Source organism: Agelaius tricolor, unplaced genomic scaffold (assembly GCF_023055355.1).
Source record: "Agelaius tricolor isolate 1412-34295 unplaced genomic scaffold, bAgeTri1.0.p SCAF_25, whole genome shotgun sequence".
NCBI classification, from domain to species: domain Eukaryota; kingdom Metazoa; phylum Chordata; class Aves; order Passeriformes; family Icteridae; genus Agelaius; species Agelaius tricolor.
Window position 1 is genome coordinate 10124406 of NW_027269285.1, and position 27095 is coordinate 10151500.

The 27095-nt window shown below is 49.5% G+C and overlaps 1 protein-coding gene across 2 annotated transcripts in view; it reads left to right on the forward strand.

Moving 5' to 3' along the window:
- The window catches only part of GALNT17 (polypeptide N-acetylgalactosaminyltransferase 17), a 257661-nt gene that overhangs the window by 36416 nt on the left and 194150 nt on the right, over positions 1-27095 (forward strand). For both annotated transcript variants that reach the window (XM_071448253.1, XM_071448252.1), the window contains exon 2: positions 22737-22920. In XM_071448253.1, coding sequence (XP_071304354.1) covers positions 22737-22920 — 184 coding nt within the window. The remainder of the gene's footprint in view (positions 1-22736; positions 22921-27095) is intronic.

The following is a 27095-nucleotide window of genomic DNA, read 5'->3' on the forward strand; positions in this document are numbered from 1 at the left end:
AGCTGCAGGTATTTCCCTGCCAGCACTCAGATCCTGGCCTTGATTTGTGAGGATGCTGAGCACAGGAAGTTTCCCCCAGTGCCAGGCAATGTTCTGTGTGCAGGTACATTTGGTGTGAGCAGGAAGCAGGGCTGGAATGGATCGTGCTCTCCATGGAAAAACTGGCAGCCCTTACTGAAAGGAAGGGAGGGGGTGTCCTTTCCAGGTACAGCTGGCAGCAGGTACCAAACCACAGCTCTGTCTTTTAGCCAGGCATTTGGTTTCCTTTCTTGCCTGTGGAGGTTCCCAGTGCTCATTTCATTGGCCCATAGAAGTGGATTAAGGCTCAGACCCATTTAAGTACATCTTCCGTGTTAAGTTCAGTAATTAGGGCATCTCTCTAATGAGGAAAGGCTGAGGGAGCTGGGGCTGCTCAGGCTGTGAGGATGAGGAGGGCCTGGAGCATCTCTGTGCCCAGGAAAGGCTGAGGGAGCTGGGGCTGCTCAGGCTGTGAGGATGAGGAGGGCCTGGAGCATCTCTGTGCCCAGGAAAGGCTGAGGGAGCTGGGGCTGCTCAGAATGTGAGGTTGAGGAGGGCCTGGAGCATCTCTGTGCCCAGGAAAGGCTGAGGGAGCTGGGGCTGCTCAGGCTGTGAGGATGAGGAGGGCCTGGAGCATCTCTGTGCCCAGGAAAGGCTGAGGGAGCTGGGGCTGCTCAGCCTGGAGAGGAGCCCCAGCTGAGAGGGGCCCTCAGCCCTGGGTGTCCCTGTGTGCAGGGAGGGGCAGAGCAGGGCCCGGGCTCGGCTCCAGGCCCAGCAGTGGCACCAGAGCCACGGGCAGGCCCTGAGCCCAGAGCTGCCCCTGCCCAGGAGGCACAACTTCTGCCCTGGGCAGTGCCCAGCCCTGAGCAGGCTGCCCAGGGAGGGGCTGGAGTCTCCCTCAGCGGGGATCCTGCAGAGCCCTGTGCACACAATGCTGTGCCCTGTGCTCTGGCATGGCCCTGCCTGAGCAGGGAGGTGCCACCAGGGACCCTCTGGGCCCTCTCCCAGCCTGGCCCAGCCTGGGGTTCTGTGACTTGGTACAGGAAAATGGCCCAGCCAGACGAGGACCAAAACAGGCTGGACAGGATGGGCACAGCTTATATTAAATATATTTTAGTGTTTAATGCCAGGTTGGACAGGGCTTGGAGCACCCTGGGATAGTGGAAGGTGTCCCTGCCATGGCAGAGGGTGGAATGGGATGATCTTTGAAGTCCCTCCCAACCCAAACCAGGATGGGAAAGGCATCCAAAGCTTTGGGGGCCAAGTGCAGCTGGAATCCCCTGGCAATGGGACACAGATGTGTCTGAAACATCTCCTTTTGGGCCCCAAGGTCCCAGATGTACCAGGAGGAAGGAGTGTCACCAGTTGTTTGCTGTGGGACAAATGGGTGTTCTGCCTCTTTCCACTTTTCTCCTGTGACCTCAGGCAAGAGATCCTCATAGATCACTTCTCTTTTCAGTTATAGAATCAGAGAATCTCCTGAGCTGGAAGGGCACCACAAGGATCATCCAAGCCCAACTCCTGGCCCTGCACAGGCACTCCAGGAATCCCATGCTGTGCCTGAGAGTGTTGTCCTAACACTGACTGAACTCTGGAGTACTTATAATTTAAGTTAAATACGATTGAACTTACAGTGAAATTGGTGGAAATTGGAGTCTAAATACCCTTAAACACCTAGCTGCAGGTGCTTGCCTGGAAACTCTCACTCCATATGTAAATAGTGTGTGATATGCCTAAACCAGAGCTCTCATTTGGCCCAAGGATGGAAAACCTTTCTAATGTCTTTCTTTATCAGAGCTGGAAACAGGCAGAGATGGTCAGGAAGAGAGAGCCCCTCAGCTGCAGCTGGCTCTGGCTCTGTGTTTTATATGCAGCCAGGCTCTTTGCTGCTTGCACTGAGCTCCAGTCAACGTAACAGACTCATTTGTGCTGCCTCAGTGGGAAGGAAAATCTGTTGCTTGGAGGACTTAAGCGTCTGCAGGTTGCTGTGGCACGTGTGAGCATCATGCACAGGCATAAGATGGAGCAGAGATGAGTGAAGAGCTCCCAGGATGACAAATGTGCTGCTGGAGAGACGTGGGGCTGTGCTGGGGGTGTGTGACAGGCTGTGGTGTGCTCCAGCCGTCTGATGGGTGATGACACGGGAGATAGCTGGGCTGTGTGATCCTGCTGGATCCCTTCCAGCACACATCCCTGGGGCTGCTCCTTCCCCCAGTCTCTGGGCATTCTTCACCTTTCTTATCTTAATCATGTCTTGCTGCCTGTGAAAGGCTCTGCTCTAATATTATTGGGCTTTTATTTAGTGCTTGTGATAGCATTGCCCTGGCTGGATCTGTTGGATGGCTGGGTTTTTAAAAGGGCTGCACAGATGTACTGAGATGTTAGAAAACAACCAGGACTTCTAGGGGGAAACTCATCCTATTAAACCACTAATTTTCCTTCAGATTCCCTCAAAGTATCATGCTGTGTGTGTTTTATAGCAAGACTGATACTCCTTTGCCATTTACTTACATTTTATTTATACTTGCATTGTAAGGCCTGAAGTGTTCGTGCCTCAAAAGACGAAACCCAGAGACGTGCCACAAATTTATTGCTGGATAACCTCAAAGGGGGAAAATTGCCAGTGAGCTGTGGAAGGCATATGTTCTCCCTCTGCTTGGAGAGTCTCCTCAGCCCCCACCCTGGCTGCTCTGTGTGCCTGCCTGCTGCTTTTCCAGCAAAGGTGCAGAATCCAAACTTAATACACAGAGGAATTAACAGCACTGTTCTTGCCTTTGCTGTGCAGTGCCTTCACACCTGTAAATGTGTTATCCCCAAGCCCAAGTCAGGTGCTCAGAAAGAAGCAAGAAATTGGTGGTTCCTCCATTTGTCTTTGTTGCTGCTCCACCTGGCTGCCTTCAGTGCTCACAGAATCCTGGAATATCCTGAGCTGGAAGGGACCCACAAGGACCATCCAGGCCAACCTGACCATTCCTCTGAGCCTGTGCTGTTCCTGGGTGTACTCCTGGTTCCTGCTCCTTCCCAGCAGTGAGAGCACTGAATATGTGTTCTTTTGGGGCATGACTGGTGTCATGTTTGGGTTTCTGTTCTACTGCTCAGCCTGGGGACACTGGGGAGTGACATTTGTGTGACCAGAGTGTTTCCATGAGGGGCTGCACTCCCACATGCACAGCTTCCCAAAGCTGTGGCTTCTGAGGGGGAAATTCTCCCTGTTTTTTCAGGCCTAAGCAGTCTTAGCAAGTCTCCAATCTAAAAGTGATTTAGGCAATTTCTCCACGTTTCTGTAGCATGTGTGACACAGAGGGCTTGTAAAGGGCCATGGATCACTCACCTCTACTTTTGGTGGTGGTGCAGGGAGGGAATTCCTCCTCTACCTTTAGCTTAGACAATTGTAGATTAAAAATAACCTCAGCCCAAGGAAAGGAAGGATCCCAGGCTGTAGGGTGGGATTCAGTTATCCATCCAGAGGTATCATCCAGCCCTGGTGGAAAGGAAGGGCCCACCTGACTCCCCCTCAGCCAGCCCCATGTGCTGGGTCATGCTGAGCTTTGAGAGTTTCAATGCATGTGATCCCAAAGAGCTTTGGGCTCTTGCAGCTCAGCTGGCTGCACCCAAATGTCAGCTTGTGCACCTAAGCCTGGGCACAGCCTCCTTGGGATTGATTTTCCTCCTTCCTCTGGTGACAGGACACTGCAGCCATGAGTTGTTACTCCAGTGGGCTTTGCAGAGCAGATGGCTGAGGAGTGGCGTGCTGGAAGGAGGGAAAATCTGTCTTTATGGAGCTGCTGCTGCTGGTTTGGGCCATGAGGTATTTGGTAGCTGCTGCCAACACATGGATTTTGTTTAAATTTCACAGAATAGGGAATCATGTGAATGAAAACATGATGTGCTTATTTTAGGCAGGGCAGAAGTGGCCACGTTACTCTGAGTAGGGGATCAAACCTGAGAAGAAAAGTTACTGATTTTTTTTTTCCTGACCCTTAATTGTGATTCCCTGAAAACTTTTTCCAGAATCACTGGGTTTTGGGTTTTTTTCTGTTTCTAATAGCAGGAAATAGGACTGATTAGTATCTGATTACTAAGTCTAGGATTCAGATTTATCCTTAAGATAGGATTAGGCCTCATGTAATGATTTTCAGCTGTTTATTATTATTTCATGTGACTAATGCATGGCCTATCCCAGAATTCAAAGCCAAGCTGAAGAAATGCCAGAAATATGCACAGCAGGGTTTTTTTGGTTTTTTGTTGTTTTTTTTTTTTTAACATAAAGAGCAAGTTACATGCCTGTAATTGTCTGCAGAAAGTAACATATGGGGAATTATGGGATGAGAGCCACAATGGCCCTGTATTTATTTCAGGGTCCATATGGGAAGCATTTCTCCTGCTGCTCTGTGGACAGACATTCCTGTGCAGCACAAACACGGTGGTGCTGAGGGGCTGGCACAGCCCACACACAGCCCCAGTTTGGGGTTTCTTTGCCTCTCTAAGGTAAGAGGTTGATGGAAGTGCTGGGGGCTGCAGGCATTAAGGTGTCTTGGCCTGAAAAGCCAGGTGTCTGCTAAGGAAGGCAGGAGCCTCCCTTGAAATGGAAAATGTAAACCCCCTCCTCTAAATTATTATAATTTTGAAATTAAGGGGCTCTCAGGCAAAGATATGGGAGTAGGAATAACAGTTCTTTATTAGGAAAATTAAAAATACAAAGGCAATAGTGCAAACAAAAAAACCAAACCACTGCCAGAGTGAGAGCAGTCCCTGCCCCCTGTGTGTCAGGGGGTGGCACAGCCCCATCCCATGGGGGCTCAGCCCTCCTGCAGTGCCAGCTGTGGCTCTGCTGGAGCAGGGATCCTGCACAAGGGGGGAGTTTTCCTCTGCAGCTCCAGGGCTGCTGCAGATGGGCCTGGGCTCCCTCTGGCCATGCAGGGCAGCAGAAGCTGCTCCTCTGGCAATGCACTGGGCAAAGGCTGCTGGGCTGTGCCAGGCTCACATTGGATCCAGGTAGGAATGCTTGGCTCCTGCCCTGGGCAATGCAGCATCTCCCCATGGGATGCTGGAATTGGATCAGCCCTGCAGGGACACTCAGTGGCCATGGACAGCAGAGATCTCCTGCAGGGAGGATTGGCTGGGGGAGAGATCAAGAAAACTGCCCCAAGAACAGCAGAGAACTGCCCCAGCTCTGATACATGGGGACAGAACACACACCCCCAAACCATATCTTACAACCCAGGATATAAGGGGGAGAATAAGAAGTTTTATTACAGCACAAAGTCCAGTCAACTCACACAAGGAGGTTCCATGAGCTCTCAGACAGTAATACCAAGAAATGGGCACATGCTGCCCCTCAGGTGCTCCTGAGTGTCCTGCTGGTGATTCACAGAATTATCCCAGCTAGAAAAGGCTCCAAGATCAAGTCCAGCCTTTGGCTGATCCCCAGCAGCCCCGGGTGCCTCGTGCAGTTGGATGCAGCAGGCTCCTGCCTTCTCCCCACGTGCAGTGTCCCAGGAGCAGGCAGCAGATGGGATTCGCTCCTGGAGGAGGAGCAGCTCTTCTCCCCAGCCTGGGGAGGGAGGGGAGGGATGTTCATTTCATAACACGCTGGCAAGTGTTTAAAAATAAGTCAGCGGAGCAGCAGCCAGCATTGGCTGCAGATCAGAGTTTTGACATTGCAAAAGATAAAAGCAGATTTGGAAAAATTCTGTTCAGTCCCTGCAGTCTCAGTCATGCAATAATCCCAGTCTCAGACACAGGGGAGTTTGTGGGGCTCCTTTGCTGTGGCACGAGCACACAGAGCCCTCAGACCAGGTTCACCTCCCTCCTGAGGGTGATAAAGTTGTATTGATGAACTGAGTCTTGTCCCAGAGTCCTGCAGCCACCTTAAATATATTCATTTACTGCTGTTGTCATTAGTTATTTGTACCTAGGTGGTGTTTAGGAAACTCAGTCATGTATCAAGATCTCATTGAGTACAAATGAACAATAAAATACACGGTGCTTCACAGACCTTACAGTTAATGACTTAACTAATTGCTCTAATTAATCTCTGCAAAATTGGAGAATTTGCCCTGGGACCTTTTGAAAAATTAGTAAACATATATTGTTCTTTTTTCTGTCAGATATTCTCATCCTGAGGTTTCTATCTCTGCTCTGGGTTACAGAAGAACAGCCATGCTGGGACATCAAAGCACAGCCAAAAATGCCCATTTAGACTTAATTTATGCAGAGTATTTTCCAGTGTCCACTCCCCTCCAGGCCTCTCCTTGGGCTGGCAGGATCTCTGCCTGTGCTGGCAAATGGGGTGGGGGTTTTTGGGGGTTTGGGGTGTAGCACATGGGCTATTTCACAAGCCTTGGTCTGAAAACAATTGATCTTTGAGGCTGGTCTAGTTGAAATGAGCAGCACATCCCTTCCAAGCATGTATTGAAAATATGACAAATTATTTGGCCTAGAGGATGTGATACTGTCCTACTAAATGTGTCCTCCTGAGAACCTGACCTTTAGAAAGGATGTTTTGTTGTTGTTATTTTAGCAAGATAATTTCTAGTACCACAGACTCCTGCCAGCCCCGGTTTGGAGCTGAAACCTTGAGCAGCACAAATCCATTTATTACTTTTTTGCTGTATTTTTGTGTGTTCTATTTGCCCTGTCCTTCCCCCTGCAAAACAGAGGAAAAAACCCAGTTCCAACTGCTCCTTATCTGCCTGGTACCGAAATTAGGGAAGTGATGGTGGACACAGGTGGGTAATGGGGGTGATGTGCCACAGAGAAAACTTTTTCTGGGTCAGAAATGAGATTCAGTAAATGCTCCCCTCCAGAAGCCCTGACCTGCAGCAAACCTGGTCCATTTTAGATAAAAGGGATCTGTCTCAGGGCTCACTGAAGTGAGGGAAAGGACTCCCAGGAGGTCAGGCTGCTCCAAAGCCATCTTAGCACCTCGGGTTCAGGAGTTCAGTTCTTGTTTAAATCCCTAAAGAAGGTGTGGACAGTAATTGCCAAGGCTGCAGTGCCTTCAGGTGCTGTCTCTGTGCACCCAGGGCCCTCACTGTGGCTTCTGAGGCTCAGAGCTCACTTTTCTACTCATGCAAATTAACTAAATTGAACTAAACTAACAGCTCACTTTGAAGTTCCTGCAGAGCACAGCAGTGCATCAGGGTCAAGGTTCTTTCTGCCTTTCCTTAGGGAAGCCTCTCACAGACGTAGAAACTCCAAATTTCAGATTTCAAAGTCCTGCAGTTTTTGTTTCAAGCCTGAATTGTGGTTGATGCCAAATCAGCACCAGCCCCTGAGCATGTTCAGCTTGGTAGTTTGGATTCTGGGTGTCTGGGTGGTGTTTCCATCAATCATTTGAAAACTGAGGACAAGTGTATCCAGAGCAATAAATCCAGAGGATCTTTGCATTCAATTTAACCATGGATGTGTAGAATTAAAGAAGCTGGTATCCAAGAAGGCTGAAGTGAGAAGGGTCAGTTTTGAGGAGAAGGGGGTTGAATGCTGCCATTAGATGCTGTAATAGCCAGAACCACCAGTATCCCCTCTCTGAGAGGAAAAAGGCACTTGAGCAGGGGGGAAGCACTGGAGGATGTTCCTGATGACCTTGAGCATGTGTAGGGGTGAGATGGCTGAGGCAGGAGGGGTGGATCATGTGTGAGAAATGATACTTTCAAAAAAATTTAGAATGTTTATTAAAACCTTATCAGAAATGTAACAGAAGGCTGAATAGAGAAAGTAATACAGCACTGGGAGCAAAGGCTTCTATCACCATGTGTTCACCCACACAATGGATGTTCTGCCTTTTAACCCTTTATCCCCTCCCAAAGTTCTGTCCATGGACTCCTCCTTCCCTGCCCAGTGCTGGAGATCACTGCCTGACACCTTGATTGGAGCTCAGGTGCTGTCACAGGAACGAGTGACCCTCCCAAATGTCCCAAACCCAGGGCACCCCTGAGAACAACACAAGGGGGGCAAAACACAACTATAAATCTATAAAACTTCTCTTAACATATACACAATATTTACCCCTTAATTGTGAGAGTCAATCATCACATTATTCATCTGTAACAGTGGTACAGAAAGTGTAGGAGGAGGAGAGGGAAGGGAAAGGAAGGAAAAGGAAGGAAAAGGAAGGAAAAGGAAGGGCTGGTGCACAGGGCAGGATTTGGGGATGGGGATGGGCTGGAAGCCACTTACCTGTGGAGATGCAGGAGGGCTGTGAGCACAGGGTTATCATAGCAGTGACTGTGGGAAAGGGGAAGCAGGATGTGAATTTCTGGTGTGATGGGAAGCTTGACACTGGAAAAGCAGCACTGAAAAGTGCAAGTGCAAGTGCAATCCTGCAGTCACATTCCACTGTGAAAGTGTGTACTGGAAACTCAAGATTTAAATGCAAAAGTGGCCTTCCTCACTTCCTGCTTAACATTTGTAATTCTCTTTGAATTACAGATCCAAGTTGCTCTCAGGTGTTGTCCAAAGATGGGATATCCTTGTCCCTAAACATGGAGAAGTGGATGTAATGCTTGTGGTTTCTCTCTTGACCACCATCTGGAGCAGGAGCTGTTCTGCTCAGAAGTGAACAATTTCCCCAAGGACAGCACAGTCTCTGCAGTCTGGGGGGTGTGTGGAAGGCTTGGCCATGGCAAGAGGGAAGAAAAAAGTGGCAGATCCTGGCAAGATGTCCTTGGCAAAGAGTGGAGGAAAAGAAATGATCCCCTTCAGGCCTTGAGTGAGTCAGGGGAGAGTGTGGCCCTGTCCCCACAGAGGAAGGTGTCCCCAGTTTGGGTCCTCAGCTCCTGGTGTCTGCCCCAAGCTCCCAGAGAGGTCAGATTTTCATTCTGTGCTTGGACTTGTTCTCATCCCGGGGATTTTAAGCATGACCTTCCTCCTCTTAGGGCATCTTTCCCACAGCAGCTCCAGGGGCTGGTGGGCAGGGAGGGGATGGAGCTCAGGGGTTGGCAGCTCGATGTCCACCAAGGCTGCATTTTCCAGAGAGCAGCAGATTCCTGCTGAACCTCACCTGCAAAGGCAGGGAGCTGTTAAATGAGGTTGCTGACCCTGGGTATTGTACAACAACACTTTTTGTTCCCCTCTTAACCCCTTCAGTTTGCCGAAGGGTGAGGAGGGCCAGCTTTGGCAGGTGGGTGTTAGTTGTGTTCCTCAGGGAGGGGAAGAGGGAGGAGAGGATGTAACTCACCTAGAGCTGCTGCAAGATACTGCCCAAATTATTTAGGATTATCAGTTTGGGAATTAATTAAACTATGGCCTTAAAATGTTGGGTTTCTCCCTTCCTGTCTAGGGCAAGCAATGGGAAGGCATTCAGGGTTTTTTTAACTGTAAGTATCAACACAAAAAGAGCAGTCACTGCCTGTGAGCTGGGGAGCTGCAGGGTTACTCATTAGCACAGTTTTTAGGGGGGAATTAATTAGCATTCATGGGAATCTGGAAGGAGTCTTAGGCCTGATCTTGGCTGCCCCAGGGCAGGTCAGAGGATGGGCAGTGCTGGGGACAGGAGGGGACTGAGGGCAGCAAGGACTGAAGTGCTGAGGGGATGTGGTGTGGAAGAGACTGGAACTCGGGGATGGAAGTCAGATGGAGGCAGGATGGAACAGAAGGGGGAAGTGTGTGTTGGCAGCCTGGGAGGGTGGGAAGGAGAATGGAGATGAGGATTGTGTGGCCTGGGAAGTTGTGGGTGTTTGCTGGGTGGCAAACACAGGGCAGCTCCTCCAGACCACAGGTTTGTCAAAGGCAAACTTAGTGAGTCCCCTTTTGCTTTCTGGTCCCCAGGGGAAAAAAGCAGTGGCAAGTGTGACTGTCCTGACACTTGGTGGCACTTCCCAGGACATCTGGGGATTTCTTCCATAGGGCAGGAGGCTGAGGGATGCCCATGGGGACACCACACACCTGGGTGTGAGTGATCCACCTCTGGGGTTTCCTCTCATTGAACACCTTGCTCTCAAAAATGGCTCCAGACATTCCTGTTTGGCTAAAAATGGGTTGCTGTGAAATGCTGTAGTGGCTGAGGCTCTCTGGGTTTACCTGGTCCCTCCAGATCAGCGACAAAGCCAGGGCTTGGCTCTCAGAAGGAGGTGGCCAAAGCACAGTGCTCAGTGCTCAGGTGTCACCTGTCACTTGGTGTGGCCACTCCACAGGGAGGGGCCTCGGGAGGAAACCCCCCTGGCATGGCATGTTCTCTCATTTCCTTTCTCTAATTTTCTAAGAAATCAGGTTCTGTCTGTAAACATGGATCCTCAGCTAAGTCACCTTGGATAAGTTATTTTCTGTGTTTGACATCTGGATAAGGAGTGAGGTGTGTTTTCTGCTGAGTTCTCTGGGAGCCCCAAGCACAATGGGACTGAGACCCTATTGTACTGTGTACCCTGTTGTACCAAGTGTTCTACAAAAGGATCAAGGACAGTCCTACTCCAGGTAGCTGAAACTCCCAGTCCTATATTTAGCTGCCTCTCAGGAGTGCTTTGAGCGTTAATTATGTTTTTAAAGCACTTAGTGCCTATCATCAGCAGCTCTCTATAGAAACACGGAGTTAAACAGCCACAGATCTGGGGCCTCTTCAGAACTGTTCCCAACAATGAGCAGGGTAACCAGGCACAGATGTGCATGGATGGTGCAGAGTGAGCTCCAGGCTCACTCCTTGAGGCAAAGCGGTTCAGCTCCTGCTTTCCTTGAGCACTCGAGTGGTTTCAGTGAGCAGAGTCCTTGAATGCACACAGAGCTCTTCCTCCCCCACACAGAGACTGAGTCACACTGGGACAACCCCAGGTTTTTGTCCAGGTGTCTGTTGTGCTCCTGTGCTCATTCCAACACTGCATCCATTACATAAAGCACCCTGGATCCATGGCTGCTGTGTTTGTCAGGAGAATGCAGCTGTGTGCAGGAATAAAGGCATTGCAGTGGAGAATATTTCTCTCTGATGACCAAATTAGCTCCTTTATTTCTGGCTTTGGCTGTGTCACCCCTACGGCCCATTGGCAGAGCACAAACAGATGGAAGGAGTTTGAAGAGCACAAGCACTCTCTGGGGTGCCCTGTGTGTCTGAGAGCATTGAGAGCACACCCCAAAACCTGCAGTAAATGGGCTTGGGCACTGAGGGAGGACAGTGTCTGAGCACAGAAGTTAAATGCACCGAGCAAACCCTTGCCAAATGGACTTTCTTGACCTTAAAAAGTAATTGGTGATTTCACAGTTCAGTAAAATGCAGTTAGTTGGGATGTGGCTTGTGATACTTGCTAAGGATGCACTTGTAAACCCAGAGTTTCCCTCCCTGCAGCCATGTTCACATCATAATGACATCCTTTTTTTGGGAAAGCAAATTCTGGGCAATGTCATCCCTTCTCTAATCTCTAATTAGTCTTTACAGATTGAGCACATTCAAGGTAGCCCAGGGAGGGATTATTTGGATCAAAGGGCCCCTTTGGAGAACCCTGGAAGTGTTCTGAGGGCCCCTGTGCAGTGTGGGCTGCTCAGGGTACAGTCCCACAGACCCTTTTTGGGGTCCACAGGTGCCAGCCTGTCCCAGTGACCTGGAGCTCTGCTTGAAACTTGGGTCACAAACACCACCCAGGAGTTCCTCCCTTCCCCAGATTTCAGGAGGGGCAAGCAGGGAGGCCTCTGTGAGGTTTTATAGCCTGGGAGATGTTCTGGTGACCATCTGCAGTTTGTGCCTCCCCCAGGGCTCTGTGAGGAGGTGCCCAGTGCACAGGACTCACACAATTGTGTCACCTCCCACAAACCCACAAAACTCAGCCCAAAACCTGAGCAGCCACTTTTGTATTGATGATATATCTGCACTCACACTGTGGTATTTCTTCATTTCTTATCTTGCCAAATGGCAGCAATTTTTTCCCTTTCCAACAGGCCAATCTATACAGAGAGGAAATGTTTTCAGAAGGAAACAGGAGCATGCACTAGAGGAAACCACAAACACTGACAGCTTGCTATAGAGACACGGTCTGCAAATAACAGATTCCTTGTGAAAATAAAAATGCTAAATATTATTTATAACCTTTGAATGGGGTGCAAAAACTGTTTGCTTGTGTTTTTGTGGGTTCTGTTCTTTTCCTGCTTCCATACTTGTTCCTGTGGTTCTGTTCCTTTCCCTGGGGTAGTCCCATCACACTGCAGGTGCTGCTCCAGGCACAGCTTCCCTGGGACAAGATGGATTTAAGAAATCCTTGTTCTCCCACCTTTGGCTGGGTGGTTTTGGGCTGGCACTGAAGTTTGACATCTCTGTGCCCAAGCAGCAGCTCTGCCTGGAAGCAAACATGTTGTGATGGAGGTGGGAATGGACTGTGTTACCCAAAGAAATGAAATTTTGCACTGGAGGATAAAAGAAGCAATGAAGGTTCAGCAAAAGGTTTGCCTGAGCCTGGAGTGCTGATGGGTGTCACAACCTGGGGATGAGCAGTTTGGCCTCAGAAATCACTGCCTGAGCACAAATGTGAGGGCTGATGTTCTGCTGCTGAGGGTGGAAGAGTTTGGGAATTCCTTAAAATGCTTTACTGAAGACATTTCCAGTCTCTTCCATCCTCTGCAGCAAAATGGCTTGGGTTGAAAAGGACACGTGAAGATCACCTTGTTCCAATGGTCACTCACAGCCCCATCCAGCCTGCCCCTCAAGACTCCCAGTAATGGGAAATCTGTGATTTTCCTGGGCAAGGAGCTGCTCCTGCCACGCTCCCTGAGCAGCCTGGCACGTAGGAGGGTGTCCTGCCAGAGCAATGTCCTGGCAGCTCAGAGAGGAGAGCAAGATAAGTTCTCTCTTGCTTGAATTGCAGCCTGCCTCCTAAAAATAAAGCTGCAGGTAATTGCTTAATTCATCACCCAAATGGGCCCTTGGCTGAGCAGTGTAAATATGCAAGGTTGCTTTTGCCCTTGGCCTTGCTCCCTGGAGCTCCTGTGTCCCAAACTGTCCCACAGGCACCGAGCCAGGCAAGTCTTTAGGAACATTTTGGGGGTTTCAGCAAAGTCCCCCAAGTGCAGAGCTTGCAGTTGGGTGTGTGGAGAATCAATACCCCATTAGCTGCATGGAGCAGGGACCTTGTCTGTCTTTGGAACAGTGACAGGCCCTGCATTGATCTGTGAGTTACTGGAACAGTGTCAGACCTGGAATGTCAGGTCCTGCTGTGGGTTATGCTGTATGGCCTCGGTAGCTGCTAACACAGACTCCTCTTGGACACTCCATCAGGCTTCAGCTCACCGTGTGTTCCCTCCCAGCAGATGGATGGCTGGGCAGAGCTCTCAGAGTGCCTCTTTCCCCAGGCTGCTGTCAGGCTGAGGAGAGCTCGTCCATCCTCCTCTCACAGAGCAGCAGCAGCAGCAGAGCCCAGAGCCCCTCTGCTCCTGCAGCCCCAGCAGGGCACTCCAGGCTCGTGGCTGGGCTGGAGCAGCTCCCCTGGCAGGGGCCTGGTGTCTGAGGAGCTGGGTTTGAACAGCCAGGTGTGTGCTAAGGAAGGCAGGAGCCTCCCTTGAAATGGAAAATGTAAACCCCCTCCCTCTGAATTATTATAAATTTGAGATTAAGGGGCTCTCAGGCAAAGTTATGGGAGTAGGAATAACAGTTCTTTATTAGGGAAAATTAAAAATACAAATACAATAGTGCAAACAAAATAAAATTAAAAAAAAAAAAAAACCAAACAAAAAAACCCATTGCCAGTCAGACCATGCCCTGTCCCCCTGTGTGTCAGGGGGTGGCACAGCCCCATCCCATGGGGGCTCAGCCCTCCTGCAGTGCCAGCTGTGGCTCTGCTGGAGCAGGGATCCTGCACAAGGGGGGAGTTTTCCTCTGCAGCTCCAGGGCTGCTGCAGATGGGCCTGGGCTCCCTCTGGCCATGCAGGGCAGCAGAAGCTGCTCCTCTGGCAATGCACTGGGCAAAGGCTGCTGGGCTGTGCCAGGCTCACATTGGATCCAGGTAGGAATGCTTGGCTCCTGCCCTGGGCAATGCAGCATCTCCCCATGGGATGATGGAATTGGATCAGCCCTGCAGGGACACTCAGTGGCCATGGACAGCAGAGATCTCCTGCAGGGAGGATTGGCTGGGGGAGAGATCAAGAAAAAACTGCCCCAAGAACAGCAGAGAACTGCCCCAGCTCTGACAGAGGGGGACAGAACACACACACATCTCACAGCCTAAGACAGGAGGGGGAGATGGCCCAACAGGCCTGGAGGGAGGAGCCTGTGAGCATTTTGTCTGCAGAGTGATGGTGGTGGGGATGAAGGTCCTGGAATGAGTCAGAGCCCAGCTGCTGATGCCAGTGCCTCACCCAGGGAGGTTTCAGCCATGCAGATCTGGTTGTGGAGCCTTGGATGAAGCTGCTGTCCTGCTCTGCTCTGCTGGGCATCTGCTCTCTCCCTGCTTGGGTCTCCTCTCTGGTACCTGGCTGTGCTGGGCAGGCCCTGGCACAGGGTGCCCAGAGCAGCTGGGGCTGCCCCTGGGTCCCTGGCAGTGCCCAAGGCCAGGCTGGACAGGGCTGGGAGCAGCCTGGGACAGTGGGAGGTGTCCCTGCCATGGCAGAGGTGGGGATTAGATGAACTTTGAAGTCCCTTCCAACGTAAACCAGGATGCTGGGTACTCTCCACAGAGTCCCCTCCCCTCTCTGAGGGTCTCCTGTGCTTTCTCACTGCTCCCTGTGGGGTGGTGCTTTCTGGAGATCTGTGCCACTGGAACAGACCAGGCAGCAGCTGCTGAGAAGGCTGCTCTGGACGGTTCTGAGCAGCTCATGTAAATACCTTGCTGTGTGTTGGTGGGGAAATGTTTGTGCCTGAATCCCAGGAATACTGAATCATTGAAAGCAGCCCTTAGGCAGGGCTTACTAAAGCCACTTCTCTGGAGTTCTCTGACATCTCAAGTGACGTAACTTGGGTCAGCTCTCTCACTAAATTTTCTTAGTGATGGTTTTGATCCTGATTTTCCTTTTTGTGGCACACTGTGATCTACTCCTTTTTGCCTCTTTTTCCTCCCTTTTCTCCAGTATTTCCAGAATGTGACAGTCTCCTGTGTTAGTCAGAGTATAAATCTGTATTTGTGTCATAACATTCAGGTGAGATTGCTGCAACAAACCCTTTCCTTTACCTTTTCTGCAAATCCCCTTCATCCCTTCCTGCTCCTGGATCCCAGGCTGTTATCCAGAATTCCCAGGCAGCTGCTGGAGCTGTGGCTGTGAACAGACAGGCTGGCAGTGGGGTGTAACTGGACATTTTGGGACAAACCTGTGACAGGTTTAGGGACTGGCTCCTTGAGTGGAGTTTCCCCTTTGAGAGGGGCAGTGCAGCAGCAGAACAGCTCCTGGGGAAGGGGGGCTGCACCCCCAGGGAAGGGCATTCCTCTCACTGCTAAATTGCCAGGAATGCTTCACATGTGTCCAGGTTTTCCCTGGGATAGGAATCCCCTTCAGGCTTGTCTTGTCTAACAAAGTCTCTGTTCCTGAGACTGCTGTGGCAGCAGTGCCTGCTCTCCCTGCTCAGCTGCAGAGAGCTTTCTTTAGCCCATGGATTCCTGCTCTGCACCAGCTCTGCTGCCAAGTTCTGCCTTTCTCAACAAGTTATTTTATCAATGTGAGCAGTGGTAAATGCCACTATTTTTGGACTTTCAGAGAGGACAGGGCGACGTCCAAGCTCTTTCACCAGTCCCAGGTGTTGGAACCAAATAAATCTTTCCTCAGATGTAAACAGCCTTGGCCTGGGGAAGGATTTCTGTTGGTTTGTGCCAGGGGCAAATCTTGATTGGGAAATTATCATTTGGAAGCAGAACCTGGCAGTGTAATAGGCCAAACAGGCTTTGACATTGTCCTGATAACTGTGTTGTCCTTGCTCTGGGTGCTGATCCTCCCTCTGGCTCTGAAAGTAATTTCCCTCTGTTTCCATTTCTATATTGATAAGAAAACTTCATTTTTGGATCCCTGTGTGTATGCACCTGTAAATGCAGATTTGTGTTTAAACATTTCAAACGAGCCTGCAGACCTGAGCAGTGACTGCTCCCTTCTCCATCCCTACCAAGGAGTGCAAGGTGGGCAGGAACCTGGACATTGTCTGACTGTTCCCATAATGATGTAAGCACAGCTAGGCTTAAAACATTTTTCTACAGCTCATCATCTAATCTAAGCCTAAATCAGAGAATCCCAGAGTGGCTGTGTTGGAAGGGACCTTAAAGCTCATCTCATCCCCCACTGCCATGGCCAGGGACACCTTCCACCAGACCAGGGTGCTCCAGGCCCCATCCAGCCTGGCATTAAAAAGGTTATATTATTAAATATATTTAAAATGAGCTGTGCCCATCATGGTTTTGGTCCTTGCCTGGCTGGGCTGCAAGAAAATGTGTTCAATTCCCTTGCCCCTACCTGTCACAATTGTTTAAGTGAAATCTTAATGCTCTGTTGGACAAATTCATTTCAGGCAGAATTATTCACATAATTTTTCATAGGCAGGAGCTTTTTCAGAGATGCAATATGTTGGAGTACAGGTGAAATATGCTCTATTTTCAGTTTGTATCTGCTAAAATCCCTGCTTGCCAAGCCTGGGCCCATTCATCTGCTGCTTTTTCTGAGTTCCCATTTGTCATTCAGCGTGAAGGCAGAGAGTGGGAGTTTTTGTGACCCCCCATTTCTGAAAGTCACCATGCTCATGGTAATCTCTGCAGTAAACCAACTGCATTTGCATGGTGAAGGACACCAGGCAGCTCTGAGCATTCCTGCACTGGGGGAGATGTCCTGATATGCTAAAATCCAGCTCCTGGAAAAGGACTGTCCAGTGGAAGGGGAAGAACTGACCCTTTAGCTGCAGCATCTCATCTGGGGGATAAATTTTTGATAGGTGGTCATCCCTGGGAAAAATAAATGTAGCATGTACAGTGAACAGAATTGTATAGGGTTCAGGGGAATACTGGTTTTTCACTGGGCTCTAGTATTCAAGTTCATTTTTAAACTTTATATATCTATTTTTTTCCCAGGAGAGAGTGAACTCTCATTTTCTGATCCCTTTACAGCTACTTTTAGTTTCCCCTGCAGGAGAATGAGGATGCTGTGGGAAGGCAGTGACAGCAAAGGAAGCTGACCTGTATTCCCTGCACAGTTGTGTTTGTATTCCCTGCACAGTTCCCACAGCCCTGTGGCAGCTCAGGGTTCCACAAGTGTAACCTACAGCCAGAGGAATGGGAGTTACCTACCCTAAGAACAACAGGTCTGAGCAAATCTGGCTAAAATTGTGTAAAAACTGCTGCAAGGAGAGAAAATCCCATGCCCCAGGTTCCACCAGGGCTGCAAAGGGAAATTGGTGCCTGTTCTTCTGCCAATGCCCCTGATTGTTAATGAGCCCTCCTTTAACAGTACAGGATTGTTAATGAGCCCTCCTTTAACAGTCTGTGTTTAGTAGGACAGCAGTAAGGCTTCAGCAGTCCCCACAATTTCCTGCATTCCCTGGGACACTCTGCCCCTTGCAGCAGCTCTGGTTCCTCACAGTGCCCTGAGAGCCTCTCTGGGTGTCCCCTCTCTCTGAGTCCCCTGCAGGTCACACATGGCCAATGCCTTTGGGCCATTTACCTCCTTGGTCTGGCTGTTCCCCAGGTCAGAGATTCCCTGAGGGCCTTCAGCTCTCAGGCTGATGTAGCCAGGAACAAACATCCCTGTGAGAGCTCTTGGGGCTGAAAAATCCACTGTGCTTCACTGAGTCAGAGCTGTGCTTTACAGAGATATCTATTTAATTTTGCTTTATGGTTCCTGTGTTTTCCAGTACCATTTCAGTGTTACTTATTCCTTCTGGGGAAGGGGGGCTCCAAGTTCCTCTTCCCTGCTGGAATGTGGCTTCTGTGTGTTCTGTACCTCATGCTGCACAAGATACAGATGTGGAAAGATGCAGCTAAAAATGCTGCTTTTCCAGAAATCTTTCCTGTATTAGAACCCCAGAATGGTTTAGGTTGGAAGGGACTTTGAATCATCATCTCATCATCTCATCCCTGCCATGGGCAGGGACACCTCCCACTGTCCCAGGCTGCTCCAAGCCCTGTCCAGCCTGGCCTTGGGCACTGCCAGGGATCCAGGGGCCGCCCCAGCTGCTCTGGGCACCCTGTGCCAGGGCCTGCCCACCCTCCCAGGGAACAATTCCTAATTCCCAATATCCCATCCAGCCCTGCCCTCTCTCCATTTGAAGCCATTCCCTGTGTCCTGTCCCTCCATCCCTGGAGAGGGACTCAGCCCAGTCCCTCTCCAGCCCCCTGGGACCCCTTCAGGCCCTGCAAGGTTGATGTTGTTTTCCCTCAGCACCCATTTCTCAGAAATATCTTTTAATTTCAGGGCTCTTCCTTCTTCCCCAGCCCCCCATCACAGGTTTCCTCAGCTGAGGGTTGTATGGGAGGGTTAATGTTTTCCTTCATCCAGGCTGACATGGAGCAAAAAGCTTTCCCCCCCCTCCAGCTCCTGGGGAGCCTTTGGAAATGAAGGCTGCAAATCACATTAGATTGTATTTCACTAAAGGTTTTCTCTGTCCTAGAAAACTCCTGCCTCCTCCTGAAATACATTCAGCTTAAGAAGAGACTAATATATTTACTCTAACTGTGCTCAGTCTAGGAATAATTTTGCTGTAGAGATTAAATTTTTATATCATCTTGAAGAAAACCAACTCCTGCCAGTCCCCAGGGATCTCCAGTCTGGCTGTTCCAGCAGGAGGGGCTCAGATCTTGGCAGCTCCATGTGGTGTCTTGCTTTTTCTTTTCCCTTCTATTCCTGCAGTGCAATACCAATATATTCCATTTGTTGCAAAGTTCAGAATTTTTAGGAGGTTCTGAAAAAAAAAAAAAATTCCTGTTTTAGCTTTGGGTGAGTGTGGCTTTGGGATGAGTGAAGCTTGTGGCTGCTCAGAGCTCTGATCTGCGACAACACCTCATCTCCATGCAGCCCATTCCCACCTCCTGAGCTTGCAGAGTTCCCTAGGGGCTGAATCCACTCCAAAGTTGAAGATTTTTGTGGGGATTAGTGCTGTTTATCACTACAGGTAGGCTGGAGCAGGCATCAGGAGAGACTTTCTGGCAGAGGTTCAGCACTTCTGCTTTGTGCCTGCCCAGAAGGATAAAGGATTTGCTCTGTGACTTGGGAACAGTCCTGACTCTTTGCTTTCAACCTTTTCTTTGGGAAAATGAGCTGATGGCACCATGCTCCTTCCCTTTTTTGCTCATGCTGTCTCTGTGTGTCATTTCTGGCCCTTCCAGGCCAATTCCAAGCAGGTTTCATGGAATCCCAGAATATCCTGAGCAGCCACATGGGCTGGGCTCAGGGTAATTCCTGAAGTCACAGCAAAGGCACCCCAAGTTCACAGAAAGGTACCCAAAAATGTGGTGAATAAAAGCCAATGAATGGATTGACTGGATGAGGATGTGCTGTCACCATTTCTGTTCAATTCTGCCCCTCCTGAGGCACCTTCTCAGCCAGCTGGAAACAAATTCCTTCCTCTGTTTGGACATGATTTGTCCTCCTTAACAAATGTTCTTGATTCTTCTTGGAGTGCCACACAGCAGAGTGACATTCCTGAACCCTCCCAACAGCCTGGGCTGCAGAGGAAATGCTGAACCAGCCCAGGGACAGCCAGGGGATCCTGCCTGGCACACCCCACCTGGCAATGTTCATCTCCATGAGTCTCCTTGCAGGTGCTCTCCTGCAGGGCAGGATGGAGGGCTCATGGTGTGCCCTGCCCAACACAAATGGCTCCATCTGATTGATTTCTTTGGTTACATGATGTTGGTTTAGCAGCGTTTACCAACTTCAAGCAGTAGAAAGACAGAATGTGCAGAAATGAGCTGAGAGAAATGAATGAGTGCTGGGATCTGTCCCCCAGGCTGGCGTGGCCTCGGGGGTTGGTGGTGTTCTGAGCACTGGGGGAGGTTCCTCACCTTGAATTCCAGCTCCTTCAGTGAGGTGCTGTGCCTGGGAGCACAATTCCCTCACCTGAGCCAGAGGTAAGGACCTCTGGAGACTGGCTGGGATCCTGTGGGATGGATTGGCCTTGGGGGGATCATCCTTCCCTGCTGGTTACAGCGTGGAGCTCTGGGACAAGCACTGCCTTGGTGTCTGAGTTCAGGATGTGTTATCAGCTGTTGGTAATAACCTGAGCTTGTGATTTTAAAGCCTGCTTCTAACAGCCAGGTGCTGGGATGTCCATGGCTCCCAAATCCCACTGAGTGTCTGTCACAGACATCTTCTATGAAAAATCCTTTCCTTAAGATTTTTCCTCCTGAGAAGCTGAGAGGCCTCAGGAACAAAATGGAACCAATGGTTATCTGCTGCTGTGGAATGCAACAGGTGCATCTGGGATTGGTCTCATGTGGTTGTTTCTAATTAATGGCCAATCACAGCTGGCTCAGACACTCTGTCCGAGCCACAAACCTTTGTTATTCTTTATTATTCTATTCTTAGCCAGCCTTCTGATGAAATCCTTTCTTCTATTCTTTTAGTATAGTTTTAATATAATATATATCATAAAATAATAAATCAGCCTTCTGAAACATGGAGTCAGATCCTTGTCTCTTCCCTCATCCTCAGACCCCTGTGAACACTGGCACAAGTGTTCTCCATCCATGGAGCCTCTGCCCCCCTCAGAAAGTCCCCATGTCCCTCCTCACAGGCGTGGCTTCAAAGCACAGAAAGCAAAATCACTGGGGCAGGGAGAAATGTGTTCAGATGAATCAAGAAAAGCAAAATTAAGCTTTAAAAGCAAACTGGGAGATGCTGAGTGTTCCCAGAGTGGAACTACTTGGGGTTGGGAAGTTCATGGAGTGATCTGCTGAGCTTCTGCAGGCCACCAAGTGCCACCCATCCCAGCCTTCCTGGATGAACCCCGGGCTCCTGCTCAGCCTGGAGCTGGGAAAGGCAGCCTGGATGTGTGAGCACAGCCCAGGGCTCCTGGCAGCTGATTGTTGTTATTGTCCTCAGATAAAATCCAGTCCAGCCCAGTGTGGACAGAGGGGCTCTGATACAGCAGGGAAGGATGTTGAGAGCTTCCTTGTCAGAAGGAATACAATTAATAACAGCAACAACGACGATGATGATTATGATAATAATAATAGTAATAATAATCATAATTCTTCAAACTGTTCTTCCAACTATGATTTACATTCCCAGCTCATTTCTTCCTGTCTCTCAATGCTACTTTTTGAGGAAAAAAAATACTTAAATCTGTGGGCAGGCAGGAATGTTTTGTCCAGGACAATGGGAGGCAGTGGTAGGTTTGGGAGCTGGACAAACCTTAAGGTTGTTGTCCCTTCAAAAGCTTCAGAGGTGACAAAATCTGTCCTGTTCTCAGTCAGAGCTCTGCCATTGAAACCCTGGTGTCTTTCAGTATAAAAAACCAAACAGACACAAAAGCAAACCAAAATCTATCATTACTATTTTTGTGTTTCTGACAAAAAGAGAGTGAATCTCTGCTAATGAAAAATATTAAAATTCCAGGTGTTCTGTCTAATAAATAATAACATGAGCATGGACTTGGCTTCCCACAGCCACCACCAAATCATCCATGGAGCTCCTTATGTGCAGCTCATTTTGAACTTTGCCTATTTCCTTCAGCTATGCAGATATAAATAAATAATTCCCCTTGATAAGGGTCTGGGAACACTGTACTTTAAAAGATAAGAAAGGTTGGAGGGGAAATTGTTTTTAAATCCCTACCATTTGTATGCTGTTCACTGTTCACACTGAGCAAAAATTCATTCAGCTGGCACTTAACCAAGCCTGTTTTATTCCTGCTCTGTGTTCAACCTATCCTTCTCCTGGGGACATCTAACCTTCCATGTAATTACCTCTCTGAGAGTGGGAAGGAGGCCTGAATAACCTCCCCACCAACTCAATAAGTGCACAGATCCTGGGACAGGTTATCAGCTGCACGCCAGGGGCAGGGCTGGCAGGAGCAGTGTGCCTGAGCCCTGAGGAACTGCAACACTTGAGCCATTTCTATTCCAGCATTGGGCCAAAGGAGGAGGACATGGAATGTCTGCAGAAAAACAACCCAAAACACCCAGGATTTTTAGAGTATTTTTTTTTTCTTTAGGAGTTGGAAATAACAGCGATGGGTTTTACCAGGGATGGGTTTTACCAAAAATGGGTTTTACCAGGGATGGGTTTTACCAATGATGGGTTTTACCAATGATGAGATTTATCAGGGATGGGTTTTACCAGGGATAGGTTTTACCAATGATGAGATTTACCAGGGATGGGTTTTACCAAAAGTGGGTTTTACCAGGGATGGGTTTTACCAATGATGAGATTTACCAGTGATGGGTTTTACCAAAAATGGGTTTTACCAGGGCACCCAATGATGGTTTTACCAATGATGAGTTTTATCAATGATGGGTTTTACTAATGATGGGTTTTACCAGAGATGGGTTTTTACCAATGATGAGTTTTACCAATGATGGGTTTTACCAATGATGGGTTTTACTAATGATGATTTTTACCAATTATAGGTTTTATCAATATTACCAATAATGGATTTCACCAGGGGTGGGTTTTACCAATCATGGGTTTTACTAATGATGATTTTTACCAATTATAGGTTTTATCAATATTACCAATAATGGATTTCACCAGGGATGGGTTTTACCAAGGATGGGTTTTAGCAGGGATTGTTTTACCAAGGATGGGTTTTACCAGGGATGGGTTTTACCAATGATGGCTTTAGCAGTGATGGGTTTTACCAGGGATGGGTTTTACCAGAGATGTTGTTTTTGTTTTCCCCCCAGGTCTCTCCAAGTCCCTTGGTCTCATTGAGGGCTATGGTGGCCGTGGCAAGGGTGGCCTCCCAGCCACCCTGTCCCCTGAGGAGGAGGAGAAAGCCAAGGGACCCCATGAGAAGTATGGCTACAACTCCTACCTCAGTGAGAAGATCTCCCTGGACCGTTCCATCCCGGATTATCGCCCCACCAAGTGAGTGCCAGGGGCTCCAGCAGGGAATGTTTGTGTTCAGGTGTCACCCCAGAGCCAGGAGTGCTGGGGCTTTTCCAGTCAGGTTTGGTGCTGCTGGCATTTCCCTCATTGTTCCCAGGGCCCTGTGATGAGAAAGGGGGTGGCTGGGCTGGAATGAGCTCATGGAGTCACAGAACCACTGATGTTGGCAAACCCTCAAAGGTTGTTGAGTCCAACCATTCCCCAGCACTGCCAAGGCCACCCCTGACCTGTGTCCTCAAGTGCCACATGAACAGAGCTGTTAAACCTCTACAGGGATGGGCATGCACTGCCCTGGGCAGCTGTGCCAGGGCCTGACCACCCTTTTTGTTAGGAAATAATTCCTAACATCCCACCTAAACCTCCCCTGGCCCAACTCGAGGCTTGTCCTGTCAGTTGGTACCTGGGAGAAGAAACTGATCCCCACCTGCCCCAGCCTTGTTCCAGGTAGTTGCAGAGAGTGAGAGAGTTCACCAAGATGATTTATCAGAGATAAAAGTGAATTTCATCCCAGTCTGTCTCTGTTTTCCTAAAGCAGTCCATGGTTTTGGGTGGAAGTGATGCCATCAGAAGCTCAGCTCTGCTTTCATTGAGCTTTTGGTGTTTAATACCCTGTAAAAGTGTGCAGAGGTTCTCCCTCCCTCCTTGTCAGCTCCTTCATGACCCTGCAGGATCTCCAGGGCCCTTGGGCTGCCCTCAGGCTCCTCCCAGCACAGGGATCCTCCAAGGACATTTGGGATTTCCCACTGGAGATTGGGCATTTAAAGGGAGTTTCTACAGGCAATATCCTTCCTCTCCTTTTTTGATTGAGCTTTTAAGGTGCTGGTGATGTTTACCTGCCAAGCAGCACAGGAGAACAGCCTTTAGAAGAGGTGACACATCATTTTGTTCAGAGGATGAGGAAAGACATGCTGCAAGTTTATCTTTGTGAAGGTTCATTTCAGATATGGCTGCCAGAGTGTTCCTCAAAATAGGAAAGTGTCAGTTTGTCCTGGCCTGGAGTGAAATCCCTGATTAAAAAATGAGCTGAGAGAGGTTTGGATTGTGAAAGATCCATGTCCAATGCCTGTGTCATTGGGGCAGTGACAAAGATGTTGCAGAGCATTGAAAACTGTGCAGCCAGGGATGCAGCTCTGTGGGTCAGGAGGTGGCAGATTGTCCAGGCTGGGGCAGCTCTTGTTCCCCCTGTCCCCAGAGCTCCAGATTGTCCAGGCTGGGGCAGCTCTTGTTCCCCCTGTCCCCATTGCTCCAGATTGTCCAGGGCAGCAGGGGCAGCTCTTGTTCTTTTATCTCTCTGTCCCCAGAGCTCAGATTGTCCAGGGCAGCAGGGGCAGCTCCTGTTCCCCCTGTCCCCAGAGCTCAGATTGTCCAGGGCAGCAGGGGCAGCTCTTGTTCCTTCACCTCTCTGGGTGCTGCCTGAATTCCAAGCAGCCCCATGGAGCATCCAGGGCTGTCAAGCACTGACAACAGAAACCCTTGGATGAGTTTCCAAAGGAATGGAGCCCAGGCTGCATTGTGCTGCTGCAGCTCCTCAGCCAGGCTGAATTGCAGGTACAAATTGCACCTCTGCCTCTGTGATATGCAAATCCCAGCACAATGCTGGATCCTTGGAGCGAGACCTTCCCCAGCACTTACCTGAGGCTGAGCTGCTGATTTCCATTTCTCATCCCCAGCTCTGACTTCCAGCAGAGCCAGCCTTACTTGGCGAGAATTAATTTGAGAAGTAATGTTTCTCTTCAGATTTGGGGGGAAGAAAAGGATTAATTCTGACATTTTCAGCCTTGCATTGTATTTTTCCTCAGTTCCACTATCCATCATTCCATGGGAGAGGGGGGGAGAGGACAGGGCACAGCATTAAAAATGCTTCAGTTGGGAGCTGGGCTGAGATTTGGGAGGGAATTCGTGCAGCTGCACAACTCAGTGCCTTTTATCTGTGTAAGAACTTCAGGAGTGCATTTTGTTTATTGGTTTTCTTTTTGTTTTGGGGATCAATTGCCTTGATATTGTAAGAGAACAGTTGGTCTGTGTGTAATAGGCTGGAGTTTGCTGGAGAATATGGAAAGTTTCACCTCTTCCTACCTCTGGCTTCAAGGTTCCCTTGCTATTTAGTGCATAAAGTTTTATGGCTGATTTTATAAAGGGTTGAACACAAACCATTTAAGTCAAGTATCCTGGTTTCTGATTAAAATAGATTCAAGTCAAGGGAAATTAGCCTAAATGGCTTAGAAATTGCAGCATTAGTGGGGAAAAACTGTTGAAAACCCTCCAGCTGATAAGCATTACAAAGCATGTAGTAGTTTCAAATATAATAGTGAAGCTGTGTGGTTCAGCTAAAGGCTGCAGAGTGTCTGGAATGCCAATGGACTGGCACTGGTCCTGGCACAGGCTGGCACTCCCCAGCCTTTCCTCTCAGTTTTCCCTGGTTTTAAGGAAAGATTCATGTGGTCAAGTGTCACTGCCCTGAGTGCTGAGCAAAGCTGCATCAGAGCTCTGAGGCCTTTTCCTGCTCCTTTCTTGTGCCTGAGGCCAAAGGGAGGTGGAGCAAGGAGAGTTATGGGGAAGTTTGGCACATTTTGGGTATATTTTTGTGTCTCCAGGCTCCCTGCACCCCGTGGTCAGCACCACTGAGGGTTCAGGGACTCAGATATCCCTGTCCATGGGATTTCAGGAGCTGTTGCTGAGGAGGAGCCAGTCCAGCTCACAGCTCAGGGCCTCTCAGTCCTGCCCAGAGGCAGAGAAGGGAGGGAGTTTCCCAGGGAGAATGGTCCCAGAGGTGTGAGGATGATGTTCAGGAGAAGGTGAGGCCTTTCCCAGCACCAGGAGCTGTGGCAGAATACCTTGTGTGCCCTCATCTGGGGAATTGTGGTGTCACTTTCTGGTACTTTGGATTATCATCTTTGCTTTACTTGAGCTATTTCCTTCCCCTTTCCTTTTCTCCTTTCCCCTTCCCTTATTTATCCCTTCCCTTTTCCCCTTCCTCTTTCTCCTCTCCCTTTCCCCCTTCCCTTTTCCTTTTTCCCCCCTCCCCTTTCCTAATCCACTTCCCCTTCCCTTTTCTCCTTCTTCCCCTTCCCCATCCCCCCTCCTTCTTTCCCCTTTTCTTTTTTTTCTTATCCTCCCTCATCCTCTTTCCCCTTTCCTGTTTCCTTTTCCCTTCTCCTCTTTCCCCTTTCCTGTTCCCTTTTCCTTCTTCTCTTTCCCCTTTCCTGTTCCCTTGTCCCCTCTCCTTTTTCCCATTCCCTGTTCCCTTTTCCCTTCTCCTCTTTCCCATTCCCTGTTCCCTTTTCCCTTCTCTTTCCCCTTTCCTGTTCCCTTTTCCCCTCTCCTCTCTCCCCTTTCCTGTTCCCTTTTCCCTTCTCTTTCCCCTTTCCTGTTCCCTTTTCCCCTCTCCTCTTTCCCCTTCCCTGTTCCCTATTCCCCTCTCCTCTTTCCCCTTTCCTTTTCCCATTTCCCCTCTCCTCTTTCCCATTCCTTGTTCCCTTTTCCCTTCTCCTCTTTCCCCTTTCCGGTTCCCAGTTCCCCTCTCCTCTTTCCCATTCCCTGTTCCCTTTTCCCTTCTCCTCTTTCCCCTTTCCTGTTCCCTTTTCCCCTCTCCTCTTTCCCATTCCCTGTTCCCATTTCCCTTCTCCTCTTTCCCATTCCCTGTTCCCTTTTCCCCTCTCCTCCTTCCCCTTTCCTACTCCCTTTTCCCTTCTCCTCTTTCCCATTCCCTGTTCCCTTTTCCCCTCTCCTCTCTCCCCTTCCCCATTCCCCTTTTCTGCTTTCCCCTTTCCCCATTGCTGCTGGGGCTGCTCCCCTGGGCTGGGAGGTGGAAACTCTTCCCTGCTGTTCCCCACTGAGGGATTGGGATTGTCCTGGGCTGATTCCCAGAGCAGAGGTGCCAGAGGTCTGGGATGAGCTGTGTGGAGCTGGTTCCAAGCAGGAGCTGTGCTTGCCCCAGCTGGACCCTACCCTGAGCAGGAAAGGCTGTGCTGGCTGTGCACGAGATTTCCCAGTGAACCAAGTGACAGATTCCAGCTGGGATGGCTGGGAAAGCCCTTCCTTGGGCTGAAATAGGCAGGACTGGTGTTTTGGGGTGAGTTATTCCAGAACCTGCTGCCAGGCAGTGCCACAGTGAGAAGGGCACTGGGAACACATGCCTAATCACGCTTGATTGG